This window comes from Atheta coriaria, unplaced genomic scaffold (assembly GCF_025399875.1).
Source record: "Atheta coriaria isolate IRGN ID8LTWV9N9 unplaced genomic scaffold, Caltech_Dcor_3.1 hic_scaffold_6_pilon, whole genome shotgun sequence".
In the NCBI taxonomy this organism is placed as follows: domain Eukaryota; kingdom Metazoa; phylum Arthropoda; class Insecta; order Coleoptera; family Staphylinidae; genus Dalotia; species Dalotia coriaria.
Window position 1 is genome coordinate 4,423,730 of NW_027045448.1, and position 12,185 is coordinate 4,435,914.

A 12,185-nucleotide genomic window follows, 5' to 3' on the forward strand; every position below is an offset into this window, starting at 1 on the left:
TGCAGGTAAACAAACTTATCTTTTGCGCGAAATCGCGTGATCGCACACGGACACGGTGTGCACTCACTACCACCAACAAGCAATATTTAATGCAAAAACGTACATCGTAGCGTCATCTAACATATGAAAATATTTATCAGCGTAAAAATATTCAAAGCACATTTATCAAATATGCAACAAGCTTGAGATTGCAATGAAATTGAAAATAACGAAAATCATACACGAAACAAACCAGTATTTAATAAATGATTTATTTAATTTTTTAATAAATAATAAATATATCAGATAGTGCTAAGTTGTTTCGTTTACATACATACGCACTAACGCTCTTCCTTACGTGCAAGCGTGTGTAGGTATGTGAGTGTTGTCTGTTACCTGCGTTTGTGTATAAACCATTTTTTATCGCATGTGTTCCGCGCGCCGTCCTCTAGCGCCGCATCTACTTGTTGCATACAGTCGCGTGTGCTAAGGCTTTGCGCATGAGGATGCACTTACACGCGGGGCAGCAGGCTGTCTTATCATATCGTCAGCTGTGGTGTGTTTATTCGGCATGTCTTAGCATACTCGGTTATGCTGCGGCCAGTTTTGTGCCGGTCTGTTATTGCTTCGGATGTGCCTCTCGCGACTTATATGATTCAGTAATCAGTGTTGCAATAGATTGATAATCGAGTAAATTTTCACCGCTGCGGTTTTATCGTGTGCAGTTGCCGTTGCGGGTCGCTTCATTTCGGCGTCATGTTGATTTTTTCATCATTAGGATGACCCATCGGGTTTCTCTAGGTATCTTTCAACTAATTATTTGTTTTACTTGGATGTGTGAATATAATATTAAGCAAATTTATGAAATATTTTAACTTGTGTTTTAATTTATTTATAGAACTTTTTGGGTTTTAATTCCGATGAGTTCCGCTTTGGTAAGTTAATATTTTAATTTAGTTTGGTCTTTTCATCTACGAGTTTATCAGTACGTTTGTGTATAAACAACTTTTTTTGTTCGACGCGTATTATGGCTACGTACCAGCCTTGTACCTGGCAAAGCAAAGCGCACACGGCAGTCGTTTCACCGCGTGGTCCGCGAACGTGTCTCTCTAATCGCCATGCGTTTTAAGGTTTTAATTGAATTAATGGTCGTTGTAATTTTTGACCATCAGCAAAATATTCTCAATGGGCATGTGTGCCTGTGTTGTTTAATGATTTGTCGCGTTTAGAATCTCTTTAAATAAGAAATAAGTGTGCATCAATTTGTGCGTTTGTTTTCAGTTGATAGAATATATTCCAGGATATAAAATTCCCTCATCATTGCATAGGTAGGTGTGTAATTCATTTTTTTACGGAAAGTTACGCCGATTTAACTTAAATTGATTATTCTATTTGAGTGATATGAAATTTGCATGAATCATCTTGCAAATTACAAATACATGGTATGTAGCATTTTTATCAGAACTCTTAGTTTCGTTTCCGAAAATAATATGGATGATTTAATTAATACAAATACTGTTTTAATAAAGTATCTTAAGATTATTAAAATTGGCAATATTTCTATGGTTGGCGACGCTCACTTTGCCGTCGGCCGTCGGCTCGGCCGTCTTTTCGCAGAACACGTGAATGTTTTTAATCAATTTGCGCTCCTTAGCATCATTAAATTAATAAGTTTCTTGCTAACCTAGAAAAATCTTGTACGTTTAATAGTTTTTCGTTTTCATAATCTCCGTACGTTTAAATATTTACAAAAAAAACAATAGTTATTTATATCCTCTCTAACAACTGTATTGCTACGCGCCGTCGCTTGCCGTCAGCTGATTTGAATGTTTTCCGCAGGATAACATTCTTTACCCGTCGGTTACTTTATGCAGTTGATGCATCAATTAATAAATATACATTCACAATATATTAAAATATTGTTGTTTATTTGTAAATTTCCCTCTTCATGTTGTGAATATTAAACTCCCTTTGTAACTTCTAAAGTTTCCTTTTTGTAACACCATGTATATTAGTTTTCCTAACACTACGTAGAAAATCGCCGGTATTTGTGTGTTTCGTGTGCTCTTTGTTTCAACTAGAGATTTTCTTTCTTAAACACCCTGTATATTCATTTTTCTTTGTGTCCCTGAAAATTTTGTTTTAACTGTTGTTTTTAGAGTTTTGCTCATTGCCCTTTAAATTTTCTTTTTGTGACACCCTGTATATTAGTTTCCCGGAGCCTCGGGTGAAAAACGAATGATATTTGAAGTGTTAAAATGTTTTTCTGTTTTCATATTAAATTTTTCATTTGTAACACCCTGTATATTTGTTTCCATTTTCAACCCCGTAGAAAACAGGCCATTTGCTAATTTCATTATTCCGGTAGAACTGTGCGAAGTGGTACTTGCTTATATGTGCGCGGTTTAGCAGGTCGTAAGTCCGGTTTCATTATGGCGACATGTATTCTGTTGACATGTAAAATCTAAACTTGTATTCTATTGTTAATAAATAAATAGTAAGATATATTGACTTCTTTGATTTGCGTGTTCGCCTTCTATCATTTCAGGAACAGGTCTCTATGAGAGTTCCCTCTCTCAGGGGATGATCCCCTCTATAAAAATTGTTAAGGTAACCTGTATGATTTGTGTACTCCTTCTCTCATTTCAGGTACAGGTCAGAACTTGTAAGAATATTTTTAAGTGTCGCCTCTCTTGAGACGACTTAAAACTTAGAAATATTTGAACAAGACCTTATAAGGATTGTCCTTATAAGGAGATCCCCCTCTCTGGGGGTGATCCCCCACCATAAAAATTGTTGATATGCCTGATAATTTCGGGGATGAAGCGCAGAGACATCGTAGCTGTAGGATGGGCCGGGAGCAATGGACGAACCGAAGCAGTGGGCGATCGACCAGAGCGCCGGAGGCGCTCTGGGAGATCGACCGTGACTGTCTTATAACGACACGTGCCAAAAAATTTAAAAATCTGATCCACTCCTGTGTCTCTTTCTTCTATCTCCTCCTCTTCTCTGCTCTACTCCTCTGTTGTTCTCTTCCTTCTGTCTTCTCCTATTCTCCTCTACTACTCCTTCTTCTATTTCTCTGTTCTCTCGTTCTCCATTTACTTTCATACATCTCTTATTGCCTCCACTTGTATTTCAATTTCTCATATATTTCGTTGCAATTCATATATGCAACCCAAATTTCACCTGATATTTTTATATTTGAGAAAAATGCCTTCTATACCTGAGATTCGATCCGTGTCTGCCAGCATGCCAGCAGGTGCACGTCTCCACTCGACCACCGAGTGTTTTTATCATTAATATTTGATTCTTCTATTTATGTTTTTACTTTATTCAACTTTTTAAAAACAACAACACAACGCAAACAACAGCTATACTCGTATATTGTACACGCTCGACGCACTTAAGATTTATCCTGCAAACGGCAAAGGGGAAACCAGAAAGAAATATGAAGAATTATATAATATTACATTATGTTTTATTAGCAACATTAAAAACAACATATATTGATTTAAAATCGAAAATCAGAGGCAGCTCTTAAATCTCCTGGAAGTAAAACTTGCCTTGTAATACGCGCATCTCTAACATTTCTGCGACGGAAGCGGTAGACTCCTTGGCACAAGTGCTGCTAAACTTCTTCAACAGGCATCAACGTTGTTTATTTATACTAATTAAAACACACTACACAAGGTGCAAGCAAACATTAAAACACAAACAACTGCAATACAAACCAAATTATTTACATATAAAAATGAATTCTACTTGCTTGGACAGTACAACAAACATGTATGTACACATTAATACATAAATCCAGCAAAGTCATATACACAATAAAAAGAGTTCTCAAGTTCCACATACACAATAACATAACACAAACAGCAATCAAGGAAATGTTCTCAAGAAGATGCCACGCACAAACACAAATCTAGGATTATGCGCACTGTCGATGAAAACCCCAACAATTTCCCGCCACATGTGAAAATCCTACTTAACCACCCAATTTTCTTCGACTTTAGGTATGATGCAGACGCAACTTCTGCAACAAATTAATACAATCCCAGGTAGAATTTAATTTGACATTTCTAGAATCCGCACGGAAATTTCTAGGCCGCCTCACTCGCAGGCAACAATTTCAGAAAATGAAAATAAAGGAAGTCTGCACTTTACCGTTCTTTCTCGGTTTCCACGAAGAACATCGTCCATGTTCCCAGGGCAAAATACCAAACACAACGACACAGAGAGACCGCAAATAAATGAAATAATATCACAACACACATTGCAAGGCGTTGCAGGTTCATGCTACCTGCACCATGCACGCTTGCAGTGTAAACAAGTCGATAACACGCGGCCAGCCTGCAATACGCACAACGAACGCAAAGAAAATTAACGATTTTGAATATTCGACACCCGTTTATCTATTAATGAAACACTAAACACGTGAGGAACAACTAAATCCAGCCGATGGACAATTGAAATGAATGCGATTTACCGAATTACAAACTAAAAATAAAACGATAACAGTCGCGAGAAACACGTCCAACCCGAACAACGACCGGCACAAAACTGTGCTGAGCACAGCGCGCAGCACAATCAACGGCGGCACGCGACCACATGCGATAATACTGCGCGCACGCCGCAAGACAACGCGCAATATTTGCAACAAACAAGGTCGCATGCAAGATAGTCAGCTCAGGAATTTCGACTAGAAAATTGCAAGTGTGATTTTGAGTTAAATATATATTAAAACTGCAATAAATTTGCTTATAATTATAATTTAACTATATATAAAAGAAATAAATAAATTTTGTTTTAACAAAACTTAAACAAAATTTCAATACAGGGAGGTACAGAATTAAATTCCGCATAAAGGAAAATAATTTCGAACCTATTGTGACACGGCGTTCGTGTGTTATATCAAAAAAACTACAATTCGTAGCACAACGAGTACTACGGCGCACACACACAACTTTCAATATAACTCGTGTTATGGAATTTCTGGCAATAAATTTCAATACAGGAAGATACAGAATTAAATTCCGCATTAGGGAAAATGATTTCGAACTTAGTGTGACACCGCGTTCGTGTGTTAATACATAAAAACTACAATTCCTAGCGCAACGAGTACTACGGCGCATTTTCTTCAATCACGAACATCTCGTAAACTAAAAGAGATATTTAAGATCTGATCGCAGCGTCTTAATCTACGGACTAATCTCTATCAGATAGCTTAGTTAAAACGGAAATCTGAGAGATGAAATTTTACATCTTAAGATAAAATTGCCAAGGGGGGGTGCTTGATACTTTTTTTCGACGATTTTCAAAAATTCATATCTCTTAAACTAAAAGAGATAGCTACCAACGAATTGTTGATTATGAAAGACTGGAAAATTCTCTATCAGACAAAAATATAAAATAATTATATTTCCTACAGTAAAAGGTCGAAAAACGCGACTAAAAGTGCAAAAAAGTGACATTTTGCAATTTTTGCCAATTTTATTCAATCGCGAATATCTCGTAAACTAAAAGAGATAATTAAGATCCGATCGCAGCGTCTTAATCAACGGATTTTTTTCTATAAGATAGCTTACATTGTTTAACCGCGTTCGCGTGTTATATTATAAAAACTACAATACCTAGCGCAACGAGTACTACAGCGCACACACACAACTTTCGATATAACTCGCGTTACGGAATTTTCTGGCCAACTATCAATATAACTCGCGTTACGGAATTTTCTCGCAATAAATTTCGATACAGGAAGATATAGAATTAAATTCCGCATAGAAGAAAATTATTCCGGACTTACAGTAAGACCGTGTTCGCGTGTTATAACAAAAAAACTACAATTCCTAGCGCAACGAGTACAAGTGCGTATACACACAACTATCAATATAACTCGCGTTACGGAATTTTCTCGCAATAAATTTCGATACAGGGAGATACAGAATTAAATTCCGCATCTAACAAAATTATTCCGAACTTACAGTAAGACCGCGTTCGCGTGTTATAAAAAAAACTACAATTCCTAGCGCAACGAGTACAAGTGCGTATACACACAACTATCAATATAACTCGCGTTACGGAATTTTCTAGCAATAAATTTCAATACAGGGAGATACAGAATTAAATTCCGCATCTAATAAAATTATTCCGAACTTACAGTAAGACCGCGTTCGCGTGTTATAAAAAAAACTACAATTCCTAGCGCAACGAGTACAAGTGCGTATACACACAACTATCAATATAACTCGCGTTACGGAATTTTCTAGCAATAAATTTCATTACAGGGAAATACAGAATTAAATTCCGCATCTTATAAAATTATTCAGAACTTACAGTAAGACCGCGTTCGCGTGTTATAATACAAAAACTACAATTCCTAGCGCAACGAGTACAAGTGCGTATACACACAACTATCAATATAACTCGCGTTACGGAATTTTCTAGCAATAAATTTCGATACAGGAAGATACAGAATTAAATTCCGCATCTAAGAAAATTATTCCGAACTTACAGTAAGACCGCGTTCGCGTGTTATAATAAAAAAACTACAATTCCTAGCGCAACGAGTACAAGTGCGTATACACACAACTATCAATATAACTCGCGTTACGGAATTTTCTCGCAATAAATTTCGATACAGGGAGATACACAATTCAATTCCGCATCTAACAAAATTATTCCGAACTTAAAGTAAGACCGCGTTCGCGTGTTATAATAAAAAAACTACAATTCCTAGCGCAACGAGTACAAGTGCGTATACACACAACTATCAATATAACTCGCGTTACGGAATTTTCTCGCAATAAATTTCGATACAGGAAGATACAGAATTAAATTCCGCATCTAAGAAAATTATTCCGAACTTACAGTAAGACCGCGTTCGCGTGTTATAAAAAAACTACAATTCCTAGCGCAACGAGTACAAGTGCGTATACACACAACTATCAATATAACTCGCGTTACGGAATTTTCTCGCAATAAATTTCGATACAGGGAGATACACAATTCAATTCCGCATCTAACAAAATTATTCCGAACTTAAAGTAAGACCGCGTTCGCGTGTTATAAAAAAACTACAATTCCTAGCGCAATGCGTACAAGTGCGTATACACACAACTATCAATATAACTCGCGTTACGGAATTTTCTCGCAATAAATTTCGATACAGGGAGATACACAATTCAATTCCGCATCTAACAAAATTATTCCGAACTTAAAGTAAGGCCGCGTTCGCGTGTTATAATAAAAAAACTACAATTCCTAGCGCAACGAGTACAAGTGCGTATACACACAACTATCAATATAACTCGCGTTACGGAATTTTCTCGCTATAAATTTCGATACAGGAAGATATAGAATTAAATTCCGCATCTAACAAAATTATTCTGAACTTACACTAAGACCGCGTTTGCGTGTTATAATAAAAAAAAACTACAATTCCTAGCGCAACGACAGTGCCGGTTTTAGCACTACGGCGCCCCCTAACTGCAATTCAAAGCCATACAAAAAAAACCGGCCAAGTGCATGTCGGCGCCCGTTAAAGTCATGCCCTAACGCCGGTACTGCTCGTGCGTATATTCCAATGCGGTATGTATAAGTCGATGTTTAACACTCCAAAAGCCAAAATGAAATAAAAATTATTCATAATAGAAGTGAACAAGAATCTAAAGAACATGAAATGTTACGCTGTAACATTTCGCATGCAAATAGATAAGAATGTACACAATAACAATAACAAATCTTATCACTTATCGTTCTAAACCGGCGTGCTCGCGTATGAATAAGACTTCTAGAACGATGCATGAGTTCAACAAAGACAACAATTTCAGCACAGGAAAATGAGGAAAACCTGTCCTTACCTCTATTTCTCGACTTCCACGCAATTTCTTGAAACCAGAACATGACGGCCGGCGCAACTGGAACAGGAATATAACGACGCCATCAGACGATACATACGAGAACGTCCAATATCACTAAACATCGGCGGTGGATTACTACAAAATACAGTTTACCGAAAGAAAACCTCAACCCGATTTCAGGAATAACAAACTCACAACGAAAACGATTGTAGCAAAAAACGTGGCCGACCACATAAACGCTCGGTGCAGAACTAAGCACATCGCGTAAGTCGAGTACGCAGCGACGGCATGCGGCAATACGCGATAAGACTCATACTTACTCCTACAATCCGATCGAATCTACTGCGAATTAATACTCTTAAAAATGAGGGCAGAGACAACTAACTAACTGGAAAGTTAACCGACGGTACTTCGGAACACAACACAATTTACAAGACTAAATTAGTAACAAAAATGGCAACTCGCAGTAACCGTCCGCGGGCCGGCACTCACTGAAAACAAATGAGCCGAACAAGGTCGCGCCAAAAATCAAATTTAACTAATGCCGATCATATATACAAACTTGATCGTGCACATAAAACTAGAGTATACACCTCTCGCTCTAGGCCATATGACAACTATAAGTAAGTATTTCTATCTCACTTTCCAATCTGAAATACACTATCCATGTTATTTTTGTATGAAACAGACGCCTCAAAACAAAACAAGCAAACAGTTACCTCAAAACATTCAAATTTTTCTGATTTTACTTGCATTTCATTAAAATTTACGGTCAAATTCAAATAAAGCAAGTCAAGGAATATAATTACACTTTACACTTAATTATACTCTTTACACACACCGCCGAAATTGCTAAGAGTTTCCGATCGCGTGCAATCTTCAGAAAAACAGCGTCATAGAAAATACGAACAATTTTTCAACTTACCAGCTTCATAGGTGTTTCCCCGACCAAATTCTTCTACAATCTCGAACAAAGATTCAACTACGCCAACAGCCGATCGCAGATTACTCTCGTACAGATATTGAATATTCGATGCTCGAATAATTATTAACAAAGCACTAAACACGTCATATTCAAGTAAATACAGTCGATTGATGATCCAATATAAAAGAATTTATTGAATTAAACACGAGACACGAGCCGCGAGACTTGCGCCCGACCCAAACAACAACCGGCACGATACTAAAAAAGCAAGTACACCGCACAAATGCCGATAAGACTGCCCCGCACTCCGCAACCCATTGCACACTATTTGCAACGACGAAAAATGCATTCAAGATAGCAAACTGACACAGAGTGCGACTGAAAAACTTGTTTATACACAAACACCGATTAAAACAAGCATTCAAAACGAAAACGGTTCTAGTTGTATGTCGCTATAAAAGACTGATGAATTATTTATTATATTTATATTATTTTGTTATTTTCCTAATATTGCTTCAATAAAAGTAATAGGAAATACTGTACTTTTATCAAATTCTGACGGTAACGATTTAATACCTCCTCAAACCTGAGCAGGATTCATTGTTTTTAGATTTTAGTCAAGCTAAGTGAACATATAAACAAAAAATCAAGGAATATAGATTTTTGATATGCCATACCACAGACTTAGTTCTAAATAAATAGTATATTAACAAAACACAAAAAGTATAACATAACAAATTACCAGCTGCATCATTATATTGATCCTCATATTTTATCACTAAATCGAGATTAATCGGTATTCACCTAACGCACTCTCTAAACGTGAATGACTGCTATTCAAAACATAATATAGACAACATTAGTTGGTGTGATTCATCGCTATAACATAAGCAATTCTAACATATAAAAACTCATGCGAACCTAAACGCGATTATGTAAAGTATCATAGGAAAATAGTAACTTTTATATTCGTATATGTGGCTTACTTAAGTCGTTTGTTATCTGTTCACAATAAATTTGATTTCTAATCAAGAACTCGGCAAGTTCAAGCAATTCGATACGTTCAAACTCGAAACGTGTTTGCGATTGGCAAAGAATTAGTTTAGAGACACCATTGAACAAGAGAACCGCTACAGAATCTAGTCGCCATTACATTATTAAATGCTTATAACCAACACTGCGCTACTCAACAAAATAAATTGAGATATACTCGAAACAAAATCTGCTCGACTCTTTTCTGAAAGGCTTAAAATACATTACTTTTTATAATCTCATTTCAACCATATAAATATTGATTTGTGACTTTCCTCTGTCCTCTAAAATATGACATCCATTCATAGAAGATATACGATATATAATTAAAGCATCTTTTGATAACAGGACGCAAGAGTCGCTTCGTTGTCGACTCAACTAAAGCTTGAAAGATTTATCCGCATCCGCTTTATAACGAGAAAAATTTTAGGAATGCCGAAGGTGGCACCGGGCTGGGCGGTGAGATACCACCCGCTTCCTGCAGTCTTGCCCTAAACTCAGGGCATTGGTCAGCGATGCACGGGTGGCCCAGCGATCGCCAGAAGAGGCAGCAGCAGTAGCGGCAGAGCGACAACATTTCGGCAAATTGCATTTCTTCGCTTACACCATGACATCTACCAATCAACCATACATAAATTAATTGATACTTAATTAACAATTTTGATCACTTACCTCATGAGAGCGTGATAAATTTCACGCCAGTCCTTCTTATTGCACTTGACACGTATCAAATCAATCTGCTGTTTGGTAAAGTGGAAGCGCGTGAGCTCGCGCCACACGCGCTGCTCGTTGACGATGGCAGTGAGTTCGTCACAGGCGTCGGCCGCAGCCGAAAGGTCTCGATGATCTGAAAGACGCAGCACCACCTCACGAATGCACTCCTCAGGCAGCTGCAGAAAGTTTGGCTGAGTGGCAATTAACGGCTCGCTGATTTGAAAGTCGCCGGCGTTGCTCTGAATACGCTTGATGGTAAGCGCGTGTTGTCTCCACAGTGGTTTCGAACCCAGCGTGCCTCCCCAGCATGCAGCTTGTTCCGCATTACTAAGAGCGCGTAGTTTCGCAAGAAGACGGCGGAGGGCACGCGGGTTGTGTTGGTTGGCGGTTGCGTAACTTGCAACTTCCTCGAGCATAGCAAGCAGGACGCGTTGTGTACACCCTGATAGCGCGGTCATTTGTTGACCTACGAGTAAATCCAGCAAAGCGCAGATGTAATTAAATCGGCGCACATCACGGACTGCGTTTCTAAAGTCTAATCGCTTGACAACTTCGTCCAACTCGTTGAAACCAGCAATCTATAAACGAAATAAATTTTTAATAATTTTTTTGTGTTAAAATAAGAAAAAAAAACGGTAATGTACCTCTCGAGTGCACTTTATTGTTATGTGGCAATGCGGTTGCGAGCTCGTCGAACTTTCATTTTTCTCTGCGTCTTCTTTTTGCCTACAAGAAAAATGAAAAAAAATTTAAAATGGCGGACACAACGCAATTATATTTTATTTTGTGCGGCAATTTATTTCGCTTCCGAAACGAATTATTCTGTGTACAAACGGCATTTTTTAACGCATCGCTGGCCGCGATTTCTAAAATGGTGCGCTTAATGGCACCCATTTTAATTTAACATCCAACAGAAAAATGCAAAACGTAAAAGCGAAAACATAAAACTTGCGCTTGTTTATGCGCGATGCTTTTGTTTACGCATGGCCTGCACTTGACACACGAGCGCTTAGGTGACATTGAATCTAAATTTAAATCAATAAAGGAAATTAAGCGTACATAATCAAATATCAAGCATAATCCCGAAACGAGACGCAAAATAATAATGTTTACAAAACAACGATAATTTATTTCCTCTTCCTGCTGTTTACGCTTTGTTGACGTTACGAAACAGCCGAGCGTCGACAGGTCGACAGCATACGAACAAAGAAAATGTCTGAATCGATACGAGTAGCGTACGAAACGGATTTCGGATTAAATTGACACTCACCGCAACATATTGTGTTCGAGCACCTTCAGTTTTTCCCAACCTTCGTCGGTCTTCACCCAGGCCTCACCCGGGGAGCGCCAGTCCTTCGAGATGAAAGGCATTTTGTTGATTTTCGCCCGTCGGAGAGTTAAAAATCAGCTGATTACATGTAAACAAAAACGCAGCGACATAACACAGCTGAGCGTGCGACTCGTGGGTCGCAGTAGACTGGCGAACGCAATGATCAGCAGGGACTGCTGCGCAACCAGCGGCTCCAGTTGGAGTTCGAAGAACGGCGCAATGCGCATGCACTGGAAAAACAACTGCGGCATGCTACTTCATCCTATTCAACCCGCAATACACCTGTAAACAAAATTTTGGTTTAAAAATATTATTTTATAGAAATAAAGCAAATTTTAAA

General features: G+C 38.0%; 1 protein-coding gene and 1 long non-coding RNA gene across 2 annotated transcripts; both read right to left on the reverse strand.

The window, feature by feature from the left end:
* Positions 1-3,438: 3,438 nt before the first annotated feature.
* On the reverse strand, positions 3,439-5,559 carry LOC135794339 (uncharacterized). Its single transcript, XR_010548870.1, has 2 exons — positions 4,150-5,559; positions 3,439-4,018 (listed from the first exon to the last, which is right to left on the reverse strand). It is a non-coding gene; the product is annotated as an uncharacterized lncRNA (long non-coding RNA).
* Positions 5,560-9,453: 3,894 nt separating this feature from the next.
* Positions 9,454-12,040, reverse strand: LOC135794148 (F-box only protein 32-like). Its single transcript, XM_065305316.1, has 4 exons — positions 11,786-12,040; positions 11,160-11,241; positions 10,474-11,093; positions 9,454-10,415 (listed from the first exon to the last, which is right to left on the reverse strand). The coding sequence occupies exons 1-4, from the start codon at positions 11,884-11,886 to the stop codon at positions 10,211-10,213; spliced, it is 1,008 nt and encodes a 335-aa protein (XP_065161388.1). The 5' UTR covers positions 11,887-12,040; the 3' UTR covers positions 9,454-10,210.
* Positions 12,041-12,185: the final 145 nt, after the last annotated feature.